The 24,849-nt window shown below is 35.4% G+C and overlaps 2 protein-coding genes and 1 pseudogene across 28 annotated transcripts in view; all 3 read right to left on the bottom strand.

The window, feature by feature from the left end:
* Window positions 1-3,352, bottom strand: part of CUNH2orf42 (chromosome unknown C2orf42 homolog) — a 35,007-nt gene extending 31,655 nt beyond the window's left edge. For 3 of the 6 annotated variants that reach the window (XM_015479556.2, XM_048804166.1, XM_015479558.2), the window contains exon 1: window positions 3,260-3,352. The gene's annotated coding sequence lies outside the window, so the exon portion shown is untranslated. Of the gene's footprint in view, window positions 1-3,052 lie in introns of all 6 variants that reach the window. The other 3 variants (XM_048804164.1, XM_048804165.1, XM_015479557.2) reach the window with 3 other exon arrangements.
* Window positions 3,353-7,634: 4,282 nt separating this feature from the next.
* On the bottom strand, window positions 7,635-7,733 carry LOC125617353 (annotated as a pseudogene).
* A 1,523-nt stretch (window positions 7,734-9,256) lies between these two features.
* Window positions 9,257-24,849, bottom strand: part of Tia1 (TIA1 cytotoxic granule associated RNA binding protein) — a 32,026-nt gene continuing 16,433 nt past the window's right edge. For 4 of the 22 annotated variants that reach the window (XM_048804146.1, XM_015479559.2, XM_048804152.1 and 1 more), the window contains exons 5-13: window positions 24,657-24,689; window positions 23,352-23,439; window positions 20,209-20,284; window positions 15,901-16,009; window positions 15,414-15,509; window positions 15,208-15,292; window positions 14,695-14,818; window positions 13,674-13,819; window positions 9,257-11,952 (exon numbers count right to left, since the gene is read on the bottom strand). In XM_048804146.1, coding sequence (XP_048660103.1) covers window positions 11,826-11,952; window positions 13,674-13,819; window positions 14,695-14,818; window positions 15,208-15,292; window positions 15,414-15,509; window positions 15,901-16,009; window positions 20,209-20,284; window positions 23,352-23,439; window positions 24,657-24,689 — 884 coding nt within the window. In that variant the 3' untranslated portion in view covers window positions 9,257-11,825. Of the gene's footprint in view, window positions 11,953-13,673; window positions 13,820-14,694; window positions 14,819-15,207; window positions 15,293-15,413; window positions 15,510-15,767; window positions 16,010-20,208; window positions 20,285-20,988; window positions 23,277-23,351; window positions 24,832-24,849 lie in introns of those variants that run through there. The other 18 variants (XM_048804147.1, XM_015479560.2, XM_048804155.1 and 15 more) reach the window with 15 other exon arrangements.

Below are 24,849 nucleotides of genomic sequence, written 5' to 3'. Positions count from 1 at the left end.
AAAAAAAAAAAAAAAAAAAAACTTGGGGATGTAGCTTAGTGGTGCCAATCCCCAGCAACACACACACACACACACACACACACACACAGTACATATTTGTGGATACCATGTAATGTCTCAATATATGTAAACACTGTATAATGTTCAAATCAGAATAAACATATCTATCTCTTCTATAAATATATAAACATTGTAAGATACTGCCAAACTGTTGATAACAACGTGGCTGTACCATTTTACATTTTCTCCAACAACCCAAAAGGATTCCCACTTTTCTACCCATGGCCAGTGCTTGTTATGGTCTTCTTCATTATGGCCATTTGATTAGTGGACCTAAAATGGTATCTCACCATGGTTTTATTTACAAATCTCTAATGTATAATGATGTTGCGCCACCTTTCTCATGCTTAGGTAATCATATGGAATATTTCTGCTATATCAAAGAAGCCAGACACTAAAGACCACATGTTATGTGATTCCGTTTAAATAAAATATCCAGAATAGCAAAGTATATAGAGACGAAAGCAAATTAGTAAACTGAACACAGTGGTGCATGCCAATAATCCCAGACTTGGGAGGCTGAGGCAGGAGGATCCTGAGCTTGAGACCACCCTCATCTATTTAGTGAGACCCTCAGCAACTTAGTGAGACCCTGACTCAAAATAAAAAGGGCTGGAAATGTCACTCAGTGATAAGTGCCCCAGAGTTCAATCCCTAGTCCCAAAATATAAATTAAAAATAAAAGAAAGCATATTGGTGGCTGCCACAGCTGGAAGAAAGGGGAAATTGACAGTAACTGCTAATGGGTATGAGGTTTCTTTCTGGAGTGATTAAAGGCTGTATAACTTTGTGGATATACTAAAACCTTTAAATTGTAACACCTTTTAAAAGGGTAAATTTTGTTATATGAATATTTTAATGAAGCTGTTATTATTTTTAAAAAGACAAAAATATTTGGAATTCAAATGCCAAAGGTCTAATTTCCTGAGTTTTAAAAAACCAATAAGAAAGGGCTGGGGTTGTGACTCAGTGGTAGAGTGCTTGCTTAGCATGAATAAGGCACTGGGTTCGATCCTCAGCACCACATAAATGTAAAATGAAGATATTATGTCCAGGGGCTGGGGATATGGCTCAAGTAGTAGCGTGCTCGCCTAGCATGCGTGAAGCACTGGGTTCGATCCTCAGCACCACAAAAAAATAAAATAAAGATATTGTGTCCACCTAAAGCTAAAAAATAAATATTAAAAAAATCATTATGTCCACCTAAAACTAAGAAATAAACATTAAAAAAAATAAGGAAAAGAAATCCACTAGAAAAAAGGAGAAAAGACATTAAAAGAAGGTTGAGAACAAGAAAAATTAAAAGTGATTGTAAATATGTGAAGATACTCAACCTTATAGTAAGGAAGAGGCAAATTAAAACAAGGTAACAGGGCTAAGTACAGCTCTGTGGGGAAGTATTTGTTCCACATGCTCAAAGCTCTAGGTTCAATCCCCAGCACCACAAAGTGAAAAACAAAAAAGATAACAACAGCAAAAAACCCACACAAACACAAAAAAGCCAAGATAACACTTTGGCAAAGCGGAAAAAAAAGAAGAAAATTATCACTGTATTCATGAGAATGTGGAGAAACATTCTATACTGTTATTGTAAAACTCTTGGAAGAGATATAAATACAATAAATGTCATATACATACTTTGCCTTAACAATTCCACTTATGATATTGCATGTATTCTCACATGTGCAAAAAAGTATATGAAGGGATACTCACTGAAGAACTGTCCATAAATGCAGAACTATAGAAACAGTCTAAGAGCTCATCAATAGAGAACTGACATAAGAAAATTTTAGTGTAATCACACAATATGCTATTAAAAAGAATCAGACAACAGCCAGGTTTGGTGCAGACCTGTATCTCAAGCTACTCAAGAGGCTGGGGCAGGAGGACTGTTCCAGGACAGTTCTGCAACTTGGTGAGACCGTCTCAAAATAAAAAAATAAAAAGGGCTGGAAATGTAGCTCAGTGATAAAGCACCTCTGGGATCAGTCCCAAGTACAGAGGGGAGAAAAAAAAAATCTGGGGAAGTAACTTAAAAGTAGAACACTTCTGATCTGGATCCCCATACTGCAAAACAAAATAAAACAAGAACTGAACAGATGTATGGGTACTGTGGTTCAAATATCAACGTATATTGTGAAATGAAAAAAATCGTAGTACTTTGCTTAAACATGCTATTCTTGGTTTTAAAGGGGACAGAGAATAGGGGTGTATATATGTGTATGAACGTTTACTGCCACAGAAGTGATTTGTGACTAGGGAAACAGTGGGTCTGGAAAGAAGACTTACCTTTCACTGTTTTGTACTATTTTAATTTTAATGTGTGCTAGTACCACTTATTACAGATTCTGTATTGAAAGCATATACAAACACTTAACTTGTAAAGACCCTGTATTTGAAACATGAAAGGTCTCTAGGTAGTCTCTTTTTGGCAAATTTACAAAAGTCTCCTTAGCAAGAGAATGTAAAGGGGCTGGTGATGGAAGAGTTAAGCCCTGACCGCTCCCTGAAGTGGTGGGTTTTCATCCTGGTTCTATCTGGCTGTGCAACTATATAGTTTGCAGAATGCTTTTTAACGCTTGTGAAACGGTTAGAAGAGAATGAATAACGATCATGAATGTAAACACACACACCAATTACACACACACAACTACACGAGTACCCTCCGTGTGGATAAGCCCTTTCTATGCATTTACTCATGTAATGCGCACACGAGCCTGTGAAGAATTGCCCATCTTGGAGATGAAACTGGCTGAGATTTAACGAAATTGTCACAGCCAGCGGGCATCTAACATGAGTTTGGAATGTGCTGGATTTCCTGTCAAACCACAAGTGAGAGGAGACGGCACATTAGCCCTCCACTGCCTCGGAGGGAAAAGACATCCTTCGGGCACACGTCTGGCAGGCGGCCTTCAGGACGCGAAACTCCCGCTTCCGGGGCCCGCCTGCCTCGAGACGCACATCCCCCGGGACCTGCTTCCCGGCATCCTACCCGCTCGACTGCTCACTTCCGGTACTAAGTAGGCCCAAGCAGAAGCATCACCTCGTCGGCATCCTGTTCCTTGGATAAGCTCTCCGCCAGAATCCCCAGCCCTACACCCCTGTCCCAACGCGTCGGGACCCTTTCTCAATACAATCGTCTTACCGGCCCTGCGCCCCCGCGTGGGCCCCAGGGCCCCTCGCGGATGACCGCCCTCACCTCTTCTCTCTTCGCCTGCCGCGGCCTTTTACAAACACGGCCAAACTGTTCGCTGTAACGGCGGTCGTTATTGGTCAGAGCCGCCCACGCGCGGCAAATGCCCACCCACTTCAGCTCGCGTCGTCTTATGGGAATTGTAGTTTTCTACTCCTGGAGAGCGCTGAGAACTTCCGGCAGGATCCGGTGCCGCTTAGGTTCTGTCGCTGGATTTAACCCTACTGGTGTGGAAGGCACCAACGCAACTCCAGGGAAAACCGTTACTTCAGACCCGCAAAAATCATGTTTCTGTGTATAGTTTCACTGGAAATTGATGCAAAAGTCGCCTGAGATTTTCTACTCTAGCGGATGTCGTGATTTCTGTTTAGAGATCTTGCCCACCAAAGTGCTTGTTGTTTCTATCTCTTGTATGTTTATGATAAGTTATCCTTTCCTCCCTTAATTAGTTTGACCTATTGAACGTTTTCCCTTACAATGAGCCGAAATTGGCCTCCTGTAATCCTAGTTCCGGCTCTTGAAACCACACAGAACAAACCCAAAATCTTTGAACATGATTGGAGACAGCTTCCCAATACAATGTGTCTCAAAGTGAGGACTCTTAGAAAACCTGTGATGAGATTTTCTGCACCCCTCGCCCTAGTCTAGCTGCTTCCTTCTAGTGGCGCTGTGGGCAGGTTCTTTACCACTGAGGAAAAAAAAAATTTTTTTGGTGGGTTACTGAGGATTGAACTCAGGGGTCACTTAACCATCAAATCAGTCATGGTGAGGCACATTTGCCGACCTGTGGCTCTGGAGGCTGAGACAGGAGGATTGAGAGTTCAAAGCCAGCCTCAGCAACTTAGCAAGGCCCTATACAACTCAGTGAGACCTCTAAAACACAGAAAAGGGGTGGGGGATGTGGCTCAGTGGTTAAGGTCCCCTGGGTTCAATCTCTGGTACCTCTGCAAAAACAACAACAACAACAACAAAAAAAAAACGATTATTATTTTGGTGGGAGTGTATTGGAGTGTACCTGTTTTTTGTTTGTTTTAGTTTTAATAATAGCTTTTATTATACTTTTCTTTCTTTTCTTTTTGGTACTGGGGATTGAACTCAGGGGCACTTCACTACTGAGCCACATCCCTAGCCCTGGGCAAACCAGGATCTGAAACATGTAATAATGGCTGTTATGTGCTTAGCAATGTTATAACTTTGTGCTAAATGCTTTATGTCTCATAAATAACGTATGTTAAGCCTTATAACAACCAGATTTTTTTTTTAATATTCTGAAGTGCACTTTTCTCACATTTTAGCATGTTTGCTATCAGTGTGACAACCAGAATTTTTGTGAGTAATATATTTTCTGGGGCAGGGTTGTGGCTCAGTGGTAGAGCACTTGCCTTGCATGAGTGAGGCACTGGGTTTGATCCTCAGCACCACATAAAAAAATAAATAAAATATTGTGTCCATCTACAACTAAAAAAATATTTAAAACAAAAAAGGGCTGGGGATGTGGTTCAGTGCTTAAGTGCCCCTGGATTCAATCCCGGGTACCAAAAAAGAAAAGAAAAAAAATTGTTATATACTTTATACCACGTTATTTACACAAGTGTAAATTAGAATCACAACAGATTTTTGTTATTGATTTCTAACCTAACTTCCTTATGGTCAGAAAACATGTTATTTTTTTCTTTCCTTTTGAAACTCTGCTTTATTTTTCTGTTAACTGATTGAATGATAGCTTCTGACGCTTAAAGTCTTCTTCTTTCCTTCCTTTTTTGATGGTACTGGAGATTGAACCTAGGGGCCCCTCAACCACTGAGCTACATCCTCAGTTCTTATTTTTTCCCCCATATTTTTTATTGGTGTATTATAGTTGTACAGAATGGTGGGATTGGCTGTTAAATATTCATACATGCACACAACGTTTGACCAATATCATCCCCCAGTTTTTCCCCTGCCCCTTCCCATTCCTTGCCTCTATTCTACTGATCTCCCTTAGATTTTCATGAGATCCCCCATTCTTTTCCTTTTTCCTCTATAGATTCCACATGAGAAAAAAATAAGACCCTTGACCATTCTCAGTTTAGCTTATTTAACATAATATCCTCAAGTCCCATCTATTTTCCTATAAATGACAATTTCATTTTTCTTTATGGTTGAATAAAAGTTAATTGTGTATATGTACCATATTTTCTTTATACATTCATCTAATAATGGAAACCTAGGCTGGTTCTATAGTTGACGGCTATTGTGAATTGTGCTGCTATAAACATGGGTATGCATGTATTTCTACGATCACTTAATTCCTTAGGATAAAGACTAAGAAATGGTATAACTGGGTCATATAGTTGTTCCATGTCTAGTCTTTTGAACAACCTCCACTGATTTCCGTAGTGGTTGTACTAATTTACAATCCCACCAATAGTGTATGTTCCTTTTTCTCCACATCCTAACATTATTGTTTGTATTCTTTTTTTTAAAATAATTTTTAAAATATTTATTTCTTAGTTTTAGATGGACACAATATCTTTATTTTATTTTTATGTGGTGCTGAGGATCAAACCCAGTGCCTTATGCATGCCAGGCAAGCATGCAATCAGTTGAGCCACATCCTGAGCCCCTATTGTTTGTATTCTTGAAGACTGCCCTTCTGACTGGTATGAGATGAAATCTCAGGGTATTTTTGATTTGAATTTCCCCAATTTCTAATGATGTTGGACATTTTTCATGTTTGTTGATTATTTGTATTTCTTCTTTTGAGAAGTGTCTGTTTAAGCTCTTTCTACATTCTTGATTTAATCCTGTCAGAAGAGTACCTAATAAAGATTTTCTCCCATTCTGTAGGTTCTCTCTTCACATTCTTGTTTTCTTTGCTGTGTAGAGCTTTTAAACATTTTTGGTTTTTTCTTTTGATACTAGTGATTAAACCCAGTGTTTTTTTTTTTTTTTTTTTTTTTGGGGGGGGGATACCAGGGATTGCTTAACCACTAAACCACATCTCCAGCCCCTTTTAAAGTATTTTATTTAGACAGGGTCTTGCTAAGTTGCTTAGGGCCTCACTATGTGCTGTCTTAATTCTCTGCTTCTCTATGGAACAGATAATACTAATTCCATTTTGCAAATGAGAAAATTAAAGGAGAGTCTTTCTCCCCACTGGTTTGTCTCCATACTTAGAATATGCTTTGTGTGTGTGTGTGTGTGTGTGTGTGTGTGTGGTGCTGGGGACTGAACCCAGGGCTTTGTGCATGCTAGGCAAGCACTCTACCAACTGAGCGATTTCCTCAGCCCCCAGCACTTTTGATTCATCAGTTTAGTATTACCTTTCTATTATTATATGCATCTTAATTCACAGACCTTTGTCAATAGAACTCTTTTTTTTAATTGATCCCATTTCAGAGTTTCCCTTATTATGACCAGTACATGTTAAGTTTTTTTTACATCCTCCATACTGCTATAAAAATGTTCCATTATCTGACTCTACACAGTTCAACCTAATAACCAGGTCTACGCCTCTGACCATCAGTGTAGACTGGCTGCCAAGTGGTTTCAAAGCCATCATCCTAGCACTTCCCTTTATCCATTCCTGTGCTGAATCCCATCTCTAGACACTCCATCATACTTTCTTTTTTCCCCATACTGGACCTACCACTGAACTATATATATCCACAGTGGTTTTTTTTTTTTTCATTTTGAGATGAAAAAAAAGTTGTCAAGTTGCCCAAGCTGGCCTTGAACTTATCTTACCTTAGCCTCCTCAGTGCTTAGGATTATAGGTGTGCATCACCATGCCAGGCTAATTCATAAAAATTTTTGGAGGCAATATCCTATTGACCCCTAGTTTTCAATGTTGCTGTTGAGAATCAAAGTCCAGTATTATTCTGTCCTTTTTCCATTTCACAACTTTTAGAATGTTCCAAAATTTCTTAGTGGTACAGGTTTTTAATTCAATAATAGCTTTTTTATGATCCCCAAACCTATCATTTCATCAGGAAAAAATTTCAAATTCCACTCACAATATCAAGTTCTCTTCCTGGAGTCTGATTAGTTGTATACTAAGTCTCCTAAATTGGTCCAACTTTTTTTTTCCCCCTTTGCTTTTTTTCTCCATTTTTAAAAAAACTGGCGATTATATCTGTACATAATACATTTGTGGTTGCATATTCATACATGCACACAACCATGATTTGCTCAATACCACCCCCCAGTATTTCCCCTTTCCCTCTTCTCTCTCCTCTGATCCCTTTCCTCTGTTCTACTTATCTATCTTAGATATTTTCATGAGATTTCCCCCTCCTCCACCTTTCTTATCCTTTCCCTTTAGTTTCCACATATTAGAGAAAACATAAGACTCTTGATCTTCTGAGTTTGGCTAATTTCACTTAACATAATAATCTCAAAAGAATTGGAATGCTTTACAAATTTGCCTGTCATTCTTGTGCAGGGACCATACTAATTTCTGTGCTTTTCCAATGTTAGTATGTGCTGCCAAAGCAAGTACTTCTCTTTGCTTTTGATTTCTCTTCAAAGACTTTTTTTTTTTTTTTTTGAGAGAGAGAGAGAATTTTTTTAATATTTATTTTTTAGTTTTCGGTAGACACACATCTTTGTTTGTATGTGGTGCTGAGGATCGAACCCGGGCCACACGCATGCCAGGCAAGCACGCTACCGCTTGAGCCAGATCCCCAGCCCCCAGTATGTTTTATTTATTTTTATGTGGTGCTGAGGATCAAGGCAAATGCTCTGCCCCAGTCCATTTCCTTGTCTTTTAGTATTTCTGACTGGCACAATTCAAAGTAGGATGACTAATGGCCAATTTTTGTTTTTGTTTTGGTGGAGACTTTCAAATGTCAGTGCCTGCCTTTTGGTAGTCATTCAGTTTTTTTCACAGAAGGATCCTCCAACATCTTGCCTGGTGGATATATATATTCTAGAGCTGAAGAAAGATAAGATGCTAGGGAATATGAATTTATACAGTAAATGTTCCTTTTCTGTACAGCATGGCCTAGTAAGGAAGTGTACTGTTTCCTTTTTTCAGTTGAATTCTTATCAGAGTAACATTAGCCTCCCATTTCAGAAATCATTATTACTGGTCAATCTTGGTAAAAATCTCAGTTCCAAATCCAGTGCTGCAGATGACTGAATAAAACAGAAATTTTTAATAACTAAAGGGTACTCAAGGTAATCCACTATAAATACTTTATAGACTTTATATTTGGTTAATTCCTTATATGATATCTATGTGAATTAAAGTCTCCAAATGAAAGGAGAAAAATCCTATTCAAATGGAACATACTCAATCATTTTATTAAAGCTTTTAAATTAAAATTCAGAGTTTTGGAGTTATGGTCTTTAAATCCTAAACACAGCAGTCAAAATGGAGTGGTTGAAATACGATGTAATAGGAATAAGCCACTATAAAGGCATAAATGTTTCTAAAAATCATTTAAGAGGTTTGCTTTTTTATTTTCTATAAATACATTTTTTAAAAATATTTATTTTTTTAGTTGTGGTTGGACCCAATACCTTTATTTATTTATTTTTATGTGGTGCTGAGGATCGAACCCAGGGCCTCACATGCGCTAAGTGAGCGCTCTACTGAGCCACAACCCCAGCTCCAAACACTTTTTTTTTTTCCTAATTCACTTAGTAAATTTAGTTACTCCTTTTGTAAGTGCAATCTAGTCCTTTTCGATTGCCTTTTTAAATGGGACTCTAATGCATACATAAGGAAGATGACCAATCACAGGAATAAAACAGGAGAATAAAAACTAGAATGTGAATCTCATTTTCAGCAGGAGACAATATTAACAAGGAAAATGAGACCCTAGTTTCACATTTAGTTAAAACTGCAAAATGCAAATTCTTTGTGGTATTAAACAGCTAACCCAATGCAAACCACGGTTTTTGGAATAAGAATTAAAATATATAAACATCTGAATGAGTGAATATAACAATCAGCTAGACCAAAAAGAAAAAAATTCTCACACACAATAATCACTGCCAAGAAGATCCCACAGGTTATAGAAAACATAAAGGAACTTTAATATCCAAACAGGGTAAAGAATTCTGGATTAAAATGACCCATTAAGAGTGAATCATTTCAGGTTCTTTACAGTACCAGAAAGTCTGAATGCATATTGCAGAGAATGAAATTATTAAAAATTTTAATTTCCTTACCTGATACTAATTCCAGTATGATTTTTTTAGACTGAAAAATCTTTAAATGACTTGTTTTAACACTAAGGTTTAAACCAAAGTTAGCAATGTTTCTGAAATATGAATTTGTTCAGTAGTGACCTTTTCATTCTGAATACTGGGTATCTCTTTCTCCTCAAAAAGTAGTCAATGTACAGTTGAAAGCTTGTACAGTAAGAAAATATACTGGCAAATAAAAACTGTTACTACTTGAGATAGTCAAAATGAGAAGAAAGCTACACTTGTGTTCAGATTAAATTACTTATGCCCAAACAATTTACCCTGCAGTCCATGAGTGTATAGGAAAGTACTTTTTAATAAGAGAAAAATGAGGCTCCTAAAATAGAAACATAAGCCAGAAGAATCTAAAAATAGCTTCCTGATATTTTATTTTGAGTATTTAAGCTGCTTTTGGTTGCATGCCCTGATCTGTAGAAGTTAACAAGGAAATAACATTTCCAAGTATTTAAAAAATTTACTCATCTTCCATAAAGCAACTTTTAATGTATTATCAACACTTAAAAATACACAGTGATTTAATGAAACATCAGTACAACTGCATAGAATTGAGCTCCAGAAAACTATACACTTACAAGCTGTCTTTCCTGGGCTCTGGTTTACAAAGTATTATTGGCTTAGAGACCAGCTTAGAGTCATTTGTCCTACCTGGAAGATACAGGCCAGGAAACTCATTTGACTTCACAGGCCTTTTTGGTTCCTAAATAAAATACTGGGAGCTCTCGGAGAATCTTAAAAACCACTAACCATTTAAACACATGCACTGGGGACCCTTCCTCTCTGTAAGTCAAGGAGGATTTGTGACCTTCACTGAAAACAAAACAAAAATCACATCTCCCACAACTCTTCTAAGAGACTCTGAAATGTACTAGAAATTTCAAAACTAGAACAATGCCATCAAAGATTAAACCTCTTAATGCTTGGAGCCACACCAAAATAATAAAATTGGTAACTCCAATAAAACAGATACCCAAAGAATCAAAATAGTGATTGCACTGAGGATTCTCTTCTTTGAAGGCTGTTTAAGGAGGTAGGATTTTAAGGTTTTCTTTTCTTTTTTTTTTTTCCTTTTGTTTGTTTTTATTTATCTTTTTGGCCTCTGAACATTTAAAAAATGCTTTGCCCGGCTGGTCCTTCAGGCTATTTTTGGAGTTTATAATGAACCCCAAGCCTGACATAAGGATATTCTATAGTTTCACAGCTATCATTTGTACATATTAAGTTGATTTACTCTTTTTAAGTAAATCTAACTAGAAAATGGCAAATTATATTCCTTTACATACAACTTTGTGTCTCAAAGTTCTTGAAAAACAAGAGATGATTTTGTATTCAAAGACTACCAAAGTATGTATTTGATATTCACATGCAAACAACCTAAAACCTTATAAATCTCATGTCAACTCTGCATGATGCCTTTAAAAAGGAAATGACATACAAAGTTTGTAACTGTGCAAAATATTAAACTGCTAAAACATTTTACATAATGAAATAATACATGTAAATGTATAAGTTGACACATGGCATAAGAACTTATCACATTTCAGAGATTTTTCTTGAGTAACAAGTTTTTGTTTTTACAGTTCCTGGTACACAGCAAAGTTTATCACAGAAGATAAAAATCCTTTTAAACAAATCCAACGGAATTCTTGAGGCACCTTCTCATATAAAACACAAGATGAATGCAATTATCAATCCATCTGAGAAAAGTTTTCAATCTAACTGAACATCATTTTTTCCCGTTTAACTATATTTTACAGAACTTTAATAAGGCAAGACAAATTTGTGAAAAAATGTAAATACAAAAATGATGTAAACTAATAATTTATATTTAAAAACCCCAAGGGGTAACAGTGAAGATGGGACAGCTCAAACAATGCCTATTATTTTTTTAATCTAAAACAGAATTGTGCACAAGCTGAAGATAACAAAGAACTTCTAGACTTTGCACAGTTTTGGTTTTTCTTTCTTTCTTTTTTTAAAACCATCTTTACATTACATGTTTTAAATCATATCAGGAATGCAAACTAGAACTGCACACTACTTTAGTGGAAAAATGTTCAACATTGTGCAATTTTCTGCCTCTTAATTTTTAAAAAGTGGCAGCAATCCCTGCATTTGTATTTGAAACAAGGATCTGAGAAACTTTATCAAAAAAGGTAATGAAGGCAAAAATTGGCAGACATCCAGCATCTTGTTTCTTTTTAAAAACAATGTGGATGATAAGTAATTTCATGATTAAAAAATGAATCTTTTAAATAAATACATTGTATCTGATATTTGCACTGACTGATTTGATAAATCTTTTAAGTAAACAACGGCTTTACTACACTCCCTGTAGCCTCAAGCCACTGGCTTTATATTCTAGAGTCCTTTTTCACTGGGTTTCATACCCTGCCACTCGATATCCCGCTGGCTGATTAGGCAACATGCTGCCATTCTGTCCTTGAGGTGGCTGTACTCCGTAATTTGGTCCCATCCAAGGTGCAGAAGACTGTGTCTGACTGGTAGAGAAGGTGAAAGAAGCAGAAGAGAAGGGACATCTACCAGTTAAAACAATGCAATGCTAAGAACAAATCACAACATGGAAAGGGAAAACATACTTTTTCTTAAACCCAAATATAAAAGTAACTGTAAAGCCAGAGAAAGTAAACGCAAAAGTAAAGTAAAAAATCTGTATGTTCTCCCTCTGAGTTGTACTTAAACTGAGTAAGATACTACCTGAAAGAAACTCCATCATTTGGTATAATAAATACTAGCATTTAGGGCTGGGGAAGTGGCTCAGTGGTAAAAAGCTTACCTCACATGTACAAGACCCTAGGTACAATCCCCAGCACCCAACAAGATAAAACAAAAAAACTAGCATTTATATTACTTAAAGAAATTAAAATAAGTATGAGCATGTATAACTCATAAATTTTTCAACATTGTATGTGGTGCTGAGGATCAAACCCAGTGCCTCACGCATGTGAGGCGAACACTCAGCCACTGAACTACAACCCCAGCCCCTATACTACTCTTTTGTTTCAGTTGCTGATATGCTATTAGAAAGAAGATGACCAGGGACTGAAGAAACTTCAGGGCCAAGTGAGCATGGCCAGGGCTGCAGTGGCAAGAACCAAAAGTACCTGGGAGGCCAGGATAATGCTGGTGGCGTGTATTATTACCATAGAATCAATTCTGACAAATAGCACTTGGTTACTTTCGAAAGATGGTATGAGGTATTACCAAAAACTGTCAGACTTAATAAACCAAGCTGTCAGACTTAATAAAATGTGAACGTTGGTCAGTGAGCAGATAAAGTGCTGCCAAAACAAGCCTGGAACTGCTGCCACCAGTGATGTGGTGCAATTTAGCTACTACATTTCTGGGAAAGAGAAAGTTCTCAAAGTAGCCAGTCATCATCATCATCAAGTCCAAATTCCTCTCTAGAAGAGCTGAGGAGATTTTTTTTGTGTGACTATGTCCTTGGTAGCTAAAAGCCATGTGGAGAGAAGTTCACTAAATGCAAACAAATACTTTACTCTTGGGTTGAAAAAATGTGCATCTAAGAATGGCTAAGTGACCATTAGTCATCTGAAAGGCTTAACAACTATTAAGCACTTTTTTCCCTCACTAAAAAAATTAGTTGATTTTTTTTACCAAACATTAGCAGAATTTGTATGACTCTGATTATACTTCAAGGCAACAAGTTTCTAGGAAAAATCAACAAGAAGAAGGAGGAGGGAAAAAAAAAAAAAAAAAACCAGACAAACAAAAAAACATCCCCCGCCCCCGCCCCGGGCAGTACTGGGGATTGAACCCAAGGCCTGCACAAGCTAGGCAAATGCTCTACCACTGGGCTACATCCCCAGCCTTCTAGGCAAATTTTTAAAGATAATTATTTAAAACTATAAATTAGGCAGGCATAGTAGCACATGTGTTTACTGTCAAGACACTCAAGAAGCTGAAGCAGGAGGATTCCAAGTTTGAGGACAGCCTGGGCAACTTAGTGACACCCTCCCTGTCTCAAAAAATAAAACGTTCTGGGGATGTAGCTCACTGGTAAAGTGCTCCTGGGTTCAATCTCCAGTATCAAACCAAACCATAAATTACTATTCTAAAAGTAAGTCCTTCAAAGGCTACAGTTGTGCTTTGCACAGGGGGCCACATTGCCTACTAATTACTTAAAATTTCTTTTGGACATTTTCTAATGTTAATAAAGCAAAAGGTCAAACATGCTTACTTAAATCCCTGCTGGTTCCATGCCTGGCCATACATTCCATATGCAGGTACTTGCCATCCATTAGGCATATACTGGCCAATCTGTTGTGCGTTTCCATACCACTGGCCCCACTGGCCATAAGCTTGTGGATATCCAATTTGATTCTGCTATTAGGTAAAATTATAAGAGATAATTTAGTATTATTTAAAATTATTTGTATATATGCAGCTCTTGATATACCACAAATACTTAACAAAACATATATAAAACATTTTATAATTAAAATGACAGGATAAACAATAATTTAGTGATTACTAAAACAAAACAAAACAACAAAAAACCCTTAGGGCCGAATGGCATGGCCCATGCCTGTAATCTCAGCAGTCAGGGATGCTAAAGCAGGAGGATCCAGAATTCAAAGCCAGCCTCAGCAACTTAGCAAGGAGCTAAGCTACTCAGTCAGACCCTGTCTCTAAATAAAATACAAAAAAGGGCTGGGGATGTGGCTCAGTGATTAAGTGTTACCGGGGATTGAATTCAGGGGCAAACAAAAAAACCCTTAGGTTCTCCTGTTGCAACTCTACATCATTTTCTATAGTCTATAAGGCAGTGATAATGCCCCAACAATAAACTTAATATAATGTTTAAGTGTTTGGTAAATTATTTACTTAAATGAAGAAATCTATATAGTTTAGGATTTTCTTACTCCCACCTCTCTGCTCCACTTATAACTTCCTCAAAAAAATCTTTATGAGATCAAGTTTAAAGTTGCCTAGAAAAACTTAATGCCCTGTTAGGTTTGTCATAGCATTTTAAAATTCACTGTGTGAGCATGAGACAATTGAGGCAGTTACAGTCATCATGTCAGCACTGCAATCCATGAAAACACCACTCTGGAACTATAATACATATAGAAAGAGCTCTTATATATTATGAATTGAACTAGAAACTTATTAACAAAGATTATCAACAATTCTCATTTTAAAATAACCTTACTAATATTAACCCAGCAATTACTTCCCAAAGTTCAGGACCCTCTTACCTGTTGCACAGGATTTATCATATCAAGAGTTTCTTTGCCCCAATAGCATTTCACAACATGACCTTCAATAGTAGTACCATTAACAGAAACAATTGCATGTGCGGCACTTTCATGGGAATTAAACCTATTGAAAACAATATTAAGAATCAATAAAAATTCTTTTAAATTGAATTTAAGAATAAGACCTATTTTTAAAATCAAGGCAAATAAACTCAATAGCCGTTTGGCAGGGGAAAAAAGATCAAGATGATCTTAAGGTAGAACAAGCAGTTGGTTGGTTTTCTTTGCCATTTCTTTCAAAGATCTTTTAGTTCTGGAGAAACTTTTCTAAATAGAGGATATGTTTTATTGGCCTTGTGTTGGAAGAAGGGAGAATAAAACATACAGGAGCAAAAATGCTGTATGCTAGAGAAATTTCCATGTCTTTATAAATGAGGTAAATTCTTAAGAAACCATTGTTAAATGTTCAGAAATTATTTGAGGGGGGAAAGTTTTCACAAAAACCATCCCTACCTCACAAATGAATATCCTTTATCTGGAAAGACTCGAATTTCCATTATTTGCCCAAATGGTGAAAAAGTCTGACGCATTAGTTGTTCTGTTAGACAAAAAAACAAAAACAAAAGAAACCACACTCAGTTATAGTAAAATCCTAAAAATATTAAGCTTCTTAGCTTAAAGATTAATTTCCAGATAGCACATAGGTAAAGCTCCCATACCTGTTAGTCCAGAAGTAACACCTCCACAGTAAACAGTACAGTTGCTTGGACTAGACTGATTTACAACCTCATCATATGATAGCTGTTTAGTGTTTGCTGGAGAAGGAAAAAGTTTTACATTTTCAATTCATTAAATAAATGTTCAGAAGGACAAAAGCAGCATTAACTACACTACTATAATAGCAATATTTGATCAAAATGCTTAGAGAACACACATTACATTTGACATTAGGATTAAACCTCCCCCAAGAATGTCTAAAAAATTAGCCATTATTCTCTATGTAATAGGAGACTTGACATTAGAGATTGAATATCATTTACTATTTAAAAATTACAAAAATGAAAACTAAGTACATTTTTGAACAGTAGTCTTGATTTGCTTCTCATCTATTTCTGCAATAAGTCTCCGGGAACAGCTCTAACATTTACAATCTAGTGTATTTTTCTCCAAAATTCCACATTTCCTTTTCTTCTCCAATACACCTACACTCATATGTACTCTTTGGAGCTGGAGGCTTTCGGGTTGCCCAGTTAGTTCTGATTTGTCGTCCACCAAGCCATTGGCCACCCATCTGTTGAATAGCGTTTTCGGCATCCTGTTCCGCACAATATTAGAAATGACAAAGAATATACCATTAGTAGATAGTAAACAACTTTTAGCGGTAGTCATAACTTTGTGCTTTTTGTTAGTGTTTTTTAGTGAAGGTACTTTATTAAACATACAATATATGACAGCTTTCTAAAAATGCAATGGTGATGCTAGGCACGGTGACGCATGCCTAGGTAATCCTAGCAGCTTGGGAGGCTGCATGTTCAAAGCCAGTCTCGGCAATGGTGAGTCACTAAGCAACTCAGTGAGACCCTGTCTCTAAATAATAAACAAAATAAGACTAGGGATGTGGCTCAGTGGTTGAGTGCCCCTGAGTTTAATCCCCCACCAAAAAATGCAATGGTGCTAAACTGGGCGTAGTGGCGCACACCTGTAATGTCAGAGGCTGGGGAGGCTGAGGCAAGAGAAGCCCCCACAGTCAAGGGCAGCCTCAGCAACTTAGAGAGACCCTGCCTCAAAATAAAAAATAAATAGGGCTGGGGATATAGTTCAGTGGTTTAGCTCCCCTGGGTTCAATCTCTGGTATCACACTCACACACACACACACACACACAGCAATGGTGCCTTTTAATTATCTTTTTTGGATATCAGACTTTGGTAACATTAATTATCTGAAAAAGTCCGAGTCCCAATCCCCTAATAATAAGGTTAGCTATCATCAACTTTATGCAAAAACTCAACCTAATATAAATAAAAATTTTATTTTACACAATCCCAACAAACTTATTAATGATAGTATTGGGTTTCTCATTCATCTAAAAGTAAATATGGAGTTCTAGGTACTAGGTTAAGAGCTGGGGATACACTGTGGTAGGAGGACAAAAAGCAATTATAAATTGTGGTAGGTACCATGACAGGAACAAAATACTAAGATAAATAATATGGGCATGGGGATCTATTTTAGACAGCATGAGTAGGAAAATGCTTTTTTTTGGGTCCTGGGATTGAACTCAGGAGTATTTGACCACTGAGCCACATCCCAGCCCTATTCTGTATTTTATTTAGAGACAAGGTCTCACTGAGTTGCTTAGCGCTCACTTTTTACTGAGGCTGGCTTTGAATTCGTGATTCTCCTGCCTCAGCCTCCCGAGCCACTGGGATTATAGGTGTGTGCCACCAAGCCTGGCAGGAAAGTGCTTTTTAAAATGACATAATCTGAGACTGTGAAGAGCAGAAGATAGCCAAGTCAAAATAAAGGGGAAGTAAGCCCCAGTAGATGGAAAAGCACTGCCAGTTCTAAGGCAGGAAAGAGTTTGGTCTGTGTCACAAAAACATGTGGAAGATTAGTTTCAACAGAATCTAGTGCATAAAAAAGGGAAAGTGCCAGAGAACTGAAAAACTTTAAGAAAGAGCATCATGATCTAATCTGTTTTCTTTGGTAGCAGGGATTGAACCAAGAGGCTGAGGCTATTATAAGTATAAAATATATTTTTTATTTTGAGAAAGGGTCTTGCTAAATTGCTTAAGGTCTCATTAAGTTGCTGAGGCTGGCTTTGAACTTGAGATCCTCCTGCTTCAGCCTCCTGAGCCATTGCGATTATAGGCATATGTCACCATACCAGCTTGATCCATGTTTTAAGGGCATTCTTAGTGCTAGAAGAATGGTTTAGGGAAATGGATATTAAAAGGAGAAGGACACTTTGAGACTACTTCAACATTGCAGATTTTTAAAAATGCTGTTGGCCAGTAGCTGTGGCTATAATCTAAAAGAAAGGCCAACAAAATGGGGTACTGGGAAGGACACAGTAAGCAAAAGGGGACAAATCTAAGATAATTCCTAGGTTCCTGCTTCAGAAGTTGGAAGGACAATGCCAGCTTTAACTAAAATGAGAACAGACTAGGAGGGAGGTGGGGAACAGGTTTGAGGGATAAATGAAGAGTTCTGCTTATAAGTTTAAGATGTCTGTGACTCATCTAAACAAAGACCATTTGATTCTAGTTCTGACTAAATATGCATTCACTAGTGATTTTTTTTTTTTTTTAAGAGAGAGGAGAGAGAGGGAGAGAGAGAGAGAGAATTTTAATATTTATTTTTTAGTATTTGGCGGACACAACATCTTTGTCTGTATGTGGTGCTGAGGATCGAACCTGGGCTGCATGCATGCCAGGCGAGCGCGCTACCGCTTGAGCCACACCCCCAGCCCCGCACTAGTGATTTTTTAAATAGGAGAAACTTACATTCCATATTCTCAAATGGGAAAAATGAGTTCTAGCCCACCCAAACCTGCAACTTCATTTCCCTACATTGTATTAACCACCTTCAAAACCTATGAATCAATACCCTAAGGAACTCAAATTAATTGTGGCTATTAATCCATCATATAAATTGTTTATCTTTCCAAAATATTATACTGTGACTAACAATAAAGTAAAACTATGCTTCATAATTATTTTTATTTTCTCATCTTATAGGAAAAATATCTTATAATTGATAGATGGGACACGTACATTACTGATCTTGTTTCTTTTCACTTGTCAAGATGCTTTACAATTTCTAACTTTTCTTCTAATATATGGGTTCTTTCCAATACTATAAGCTTACCTACTTTCTTCACAGATTTTTCTTTTTTTAGAAGACAGTTACATTTCATATAGTGAAGATGATAGCTATACTATACAATACATTGACACAAACACCTGATCATCTGATCAGAAGGCATAAGTTGTTCTGAGAATGACTGAATTATAATTGCAGGACATTTTATATTCTCTTTTTTGGCCTTGCTAGCCATATCTAGGCTTTTAAAGCATATTTCTAATTTGGACAGTAAATTTGGGGCAAATGATCATAAGTAGTTAAAGTACATATCTAGACGGTAAAAGTTCATAGGAATAATCAGACATAAGGTCAATGTAAGTAGTCAAAGGAACTAGAAAAAAACAATTTTTTTTTTGAGACAGAGTCTTACTAAGTTGCCCAGGCTGGCCTTGAACTTGACATCATCCTGGGATTATAGGTGTGCACCAACATGTCAAGTTTGAAAAACTTTTTATTTTTATTTTTTAACTTTTAATGGTTCATTCTAAGGTACTCTAATACAGAAAATACATTGCTTTGTATTCATCTCAGGCAACTACCTGTCTTAATATAATGGTGAACAATAAAATTCAAAGTTTAACGCAAATGTAGTATATGCTGAAAGATTTGTACATATAAATTCTCCTGGGCTGGGGTTGGGGCTCAGTGGTAGAGCGCTTGCCTTAAATGTGTGAGGCACTGGGTTCAATTCTCAGCACTGCATATAAATAAAAAATAAAGGTGCCTCAACAACTAAAATAAATATAAATAAATAAAATTAAAAATAAAATAAATTCTCCCACATGTATCCCTGTAGTTTTGCAAGTGTGATCCTACTTCATTTAACTGCTCTGACCTTTAGTTATATTAAAAAGTTTTAAGCACTTAATTATTTGAATTGATAACATACTTACAACATTAATAACTACAACACAATGTACAGTGTATTACTTCATCTGCCTGTTTCTCAACAACTACCCCGAGACCCAAAACCCTGCTAAAAGACTTTTTTATCCCCACAAGGGAAAACAAAAAAACCCCAAACACAATTTAATACAAGTCCCTTTCCTTTTAATGAAAATTAGCTTTCCAGCTAATAATACCTATAGAAATCTTTCTATAACGAGTACGCTACCCTTCCTTGTCTCTACAAAAACAAGAAATTTCAAATTAATGCAAATTGGGGTTCAGTAAATATTTGTAGAATGAAAGGAAAATATGAGAAGTTTCAATACAATGTATCATTTTTTTAAAGAGGTTCTCAACCATCAGAGAATTTTATTACTTACTTTTTAATTACTCTGGAAATATAAAAGGGGAATAACAAGATTTTTCTTTCTGCCTTCCTTCCTTCTATTTAGGTGCTTGGGGATTGAACTCGGGGTCTGGAACATGCTAAGCTGTCCCCAGTCCCCATAACAGAGATTTTAAACATCTACTTTTGACTGATAATTTAAATATCTTTACTATGTATATTCTGAAACACTGTATCAGTACTTTGTATGCATCACATGTTAAATAAATGTTGACTAAATAATCAGAAAGGAGAAAGAAGATATCTTCTAGTGAGGGTACTAATTATTGGCAAAATAAAAGATGTAAGAAAAATAAACTTTTTACATCCTTTACTCTTAAAGCACTGCACATGCACTTCTAATTGAGCTCACCCATTTGTTGAAAAAGGAGACAAAGCCATATCCTTTAGACTTTCCTGTTGCCATATCTTTTACCACTCGGGCATCTCTGAAAACAGAAACAACCAGAAGTTTAGGTTTGCAAACTGTCTTCTAGATAAAAAATGAAAATTTTATATACAACTCATTTTCAGGTTTCACCTTCATTAAAGTAAACCTTTAATGTAAATTTACCTTTTAATCTACAAATTTACATGTATTAGCATGTGAGGCTTTATGTTATAAACATGCAAATCAATAACTTCTTAAATATTTGTATATATTATTCAGAAATTGCCTCCCATTTCAAAATGTTTTTTAAACTTTTAAATATTAGACATTGTAAAAGTAGCTATTCACATGAATTATTTAACCACTTATAAAGTTTCCAGGCACATTAAATATTGGCTTTCTTTAACCATGCAACTTATAATTTGCTATTTGATACCATATTCTACCTAATCATAAAAAATTAAAATAGAGAACTGGAAATAAAAGAATTAAAAAGTTGTATATTCCTTAAACTAACTAAATTATTTCATTTTCTCGGATCAATTTATACCCCCCACTTTGGGGAATGGTAAATTTTGAGAACTTCATAATTTGAGAAATGTTAAATCATTGAAGAAGAATACTAGATACACTTCAGTTTTAAAATATACAAGAAGATTTTATACTGAATTTTATAATAGCATTCATATTAAGATTGATTGGAAACTATAAGATATAAAAGCAAAATTTTAAAAAAGTCAGAAAGTAAAAAAGCACGCCAACATTTATCCACTGTGAACCGTAGCTTGTAGTTAGCCAGGGCAATTCTGTCCATTCTTCAGAGACACTCTGCAAAATAACCAGAGCCCTATTATTTGAGATTGAGTAAAAACCCAGCCATGATAGCTAAAACTCCATACCTCAAAAAATTGGACTCATATTGTGCTTCACAATCTGCTTTTAATTTAGCCAGGTATGTCACAATGCTTGCTCTCTCAGGACACATGAACAAAACAGGCACTTTTATAACAAAAACCCAAGTCAGAAAGCCATGCAATGTAATTTCATATTCAAGTATACATAAGCATATTTTAGCTCAATATAGAAATTGATTTATTAAGTGTAGTCAAAATGACAAGAAGTGCTGGTGAAAAGGGAAAACTAAAGCAAGTCACTTTACAAAATGTAAAATTAACTTATTAAATTACCTATATGGTACACTTGCATTTAATTTGGTATGTGATTCACTTCTATACCAAAATATGCTATTATACCCTAAACTCAAGAAACATGAGTTTAAGTTCTGTAAATTAGGGAAGTATTATATTTCTTATACTAAATTTTTAATAGGCCACTGTTTATTATATACCTTCTAGAAAATAAAGCACTGTTAAAGGCTCCCTATTTTAAATACTTATCATGAGAACCCTTCAACATATAGTTATTACTTATCTCTTAACAACAACCACCACCAAAAATTAAAAAAGAAAGAAAGAAAAGTCAGGAAAATATGCTGCCAGTTGTCTTTTAAGTTTAGGAAAACTAACTCCTTATATAGCCTAAAACTCAGACATTACATAATACCTCAATATAAAATTATAACATTAAAGAAAGGCCTTACCAAGAAAACAACTAATGTACACATCAGTAATTGTGGGACCAAAAGAAAATCTGCAGACTGAAAATATGATGCCAACATATTTAACAAAACGAAATTACTGATCCATAATTTAAAAAATCATGAAACTGTTAAAAGGTTATTGAATCTAAACTCACCAAATTTTAAAAATAATCTTTATTTAATCCCAAACTAAAATTCTCATTTTTGGAAAACCTGCTTCAATCAAAATCAAAGCATTTAACAAAACAGCTACTTAATCTATTTGCAATGTTAGATCAAAGTTTTTCTTTTTAAAGCTTCAGGAAATATCAGTTTCCAAATATACTCAACTGTTACTTATTTCTCTCTGAAAGGCTTCCCTGAAAAAGCAGTAGCAAAGACCTAGACCAAGGTTCTTAATCCTTTTATGATCCTGTGACTACTCTGAAGATAGGATGACATTTATATTCTCCACACCAAAATGAAAACAAACACAATTCTGCAAGGAATTTAGAGAGTCCTTGAGATGCCAAAGGTTAAGGCCCTGCAAGTCTAGATTTTTGAAAGCAAGCTAACCACTACTGAAACCCTTAGACAGACTGAGAGGAACTATTAAGAAATTAAAAGAAATATGTCAACACTAACAAGAGTCCATTTATAAGCCCTAATCTGTGACTGCCTTAAAAAGTTGGCCATACTAATGAACTATAACTCTTCAAATGAAAACTCCCCAAATTCATCAGCAATGCTACTGGCATTTATTTTGCCGTCTCCTCACCTCCTTATTTCTCTCTTGGTCTGCTCAATACAAACCAAAGCGAGAACTTCCTTTTACTTATTCTTCTATCTGAAACAATACTGAAGCACTAGAAATCCTAAAAAAATTTCTTTCCAAATTCAACCATTACTCCTTAAAAGGTACTATAAAAAAATTTTGCTATTCTTATGCTAATATGGCATGCTTTTCAAAATATTAAAATTCTTCTATGATGAATGCTACCTTGATTTAGATATATATGGGCCTAAAATGTATAATTAATATTAAATGCAAGCAAGATAGTGCCTTATAAAATACTATAAAGGCACTATTATTGTTAACAGTTAAAAAAGAGGGTAAATACTTCGGAGATAAACTTAATAGCTGCTTTTAGATACAATTGTTAAAAATTCTTTTTGTTAAATTACATTAACACAAAATGCATGGTATCATAGAAGTGCCCAAATAATTCCTTAATCATAAATCTAAGTTACTATAGATTATTATCAAGCCAGCAAGACACCTATAAGAATCTATAATATGTACAATGCAAATGTCTCTTAAAAACTAATGCTTAAAATCTTTGAAAAAATAGTTTAAGATAGAGATCAAAGATTTATTAATGGAAAAACAATTTTTTGCTCTTAAAGTCTTGAATGGTCTCTAAACAATATAATATACTATAACTCAAGAGTTAAAAATTAATGTCCCAAATTCACAATAGAATTATTTTTATTACTTTTAAATTGTTTCTAACTAAAAACATTTTATTTATCTTCTGCTACTTACGATATTCTTCCAAATGGTGCAAAAGCTGCTTTTATATCTTCAGTTGTAATTTCTGGACTGAGATCACCAACAAAGACATGGAAATGATCTTATAAGGGGATAGAAGGGGAAGTGAAAAGAAAAATAGAACTTTAGAATTTAAAAAGGACCAAAATTTATACAATAAAGCAATCTTAATATAATTTATGGATTATAATAAAGTATTTAAAAAAACTATCCTATCTCTATAAAAAGCCTATCAATTTTAAACATATTGCATCGAGGTAACAATATAGGAAAGATTCTTCTAAAAAGACTATGATATAGCTAACTGAAAACTGCAGTTATATTTCTATTTATAGTCAATTATACTGGTCTAAGAGAATAAACTAATAATATATAACAAGCTTCAGTACTGTAAAAATTTAAAGACTTAGTTAACATTCTGAAAGGAATTATTTACTTTTATTCATTTTACCACTATATGAAGGCTTTACAAATTAAAACAGTGGTATTAATTTATATAGACTAGATTGGCCTCAGTTAAGACAATTTACTGAAGCTAGCTACATCATATACTTGGTTTAACCATATTTTGTGAAGAACAATCAAAGAAATACCTTGCATTGCAACAGTTTGATGTTAAAGTATTTGACAGTTTTCTCAAAAGCCAACAGTTTTGGTTGCCCAGACATTACACCATTCAGTTTATGTGAATCCATGTGCAAGTGAACTAAGACTGAAGGCAACAGAATGAAAACAGTAATCCCTTCACTTTATATCAGAACCATTAAAAAAGCATTGGAGAGAAATAACCATCCTATATGTGAAACTTTTCTAAAAAAGACAATTCTCAAGAAACACAAAAAATGCAAAATTTTTGAATACTTTAAAATGGTCACATATGTATAAATATATAATTTTGATAAAGAATATTTGGAAAGAAAAATTACCCCTATGTGGTAGGCCTCAAGCAACATATTGGGTTGCTCTTCCGTAAAGTTTCAGGAGCAACTCAAACACTTGGAAGATCTGTATATGAAGCCCAGGTGACCTCAAGGAAGCAGGGTATCTTGTCTTTTAGTTGGTGAAAGTATTTCTAAAACATCAGCTGCTACCAAGAGAATTCCTTGAACTAGCACCACAGTAGTGGACAAGTCACACTTGGTCAATGCTGGGAGGAAGGGGGAAAATATTGCCAAAGAGACATAACAAAGAGATTACTACCTAATCCCTCCCCCCTCCCATATCAGACAAAAAAAATTCAGGTGGTTAGTGAATACCCTTTCAAGAGATTTCATTTTATGTTTAAGAAGATACAATTACCTTGTGAACGCTGTGTGCTGACAACGGTACTACCTGATGACAAAGATTAGATTTGTTCTTAAATTTATTAACACAAACACATTAAATCATATCTTAGGATAACGATCAAAACATTACTGCAAACATGTACGTTTATATGTTTTACAATAAAACTACTGGGTATAACAAAAACAAATTTTCAAAGAGTATAAAA

The sequence above is a fragment of the Marmota marmota genome, unplaced genomic scaffold (genome assembly GCF_001458135.2).
Source record: "Marmota marmota marmota unplaced genomic scaffold, marMar, whole genome shotgun sequence".
NCBI classification, from domain to species: Eukaryota; Metazoa; Chordata; class Mammalia; order Rodentia; family Sciuridae; genus Marmota; species Marmota marmota.
The sequence above is the reverse complement of the archived record's forward strand: the minus strand, read 5'-3'. Positions and strand labels throughout refer to the sequence as shown.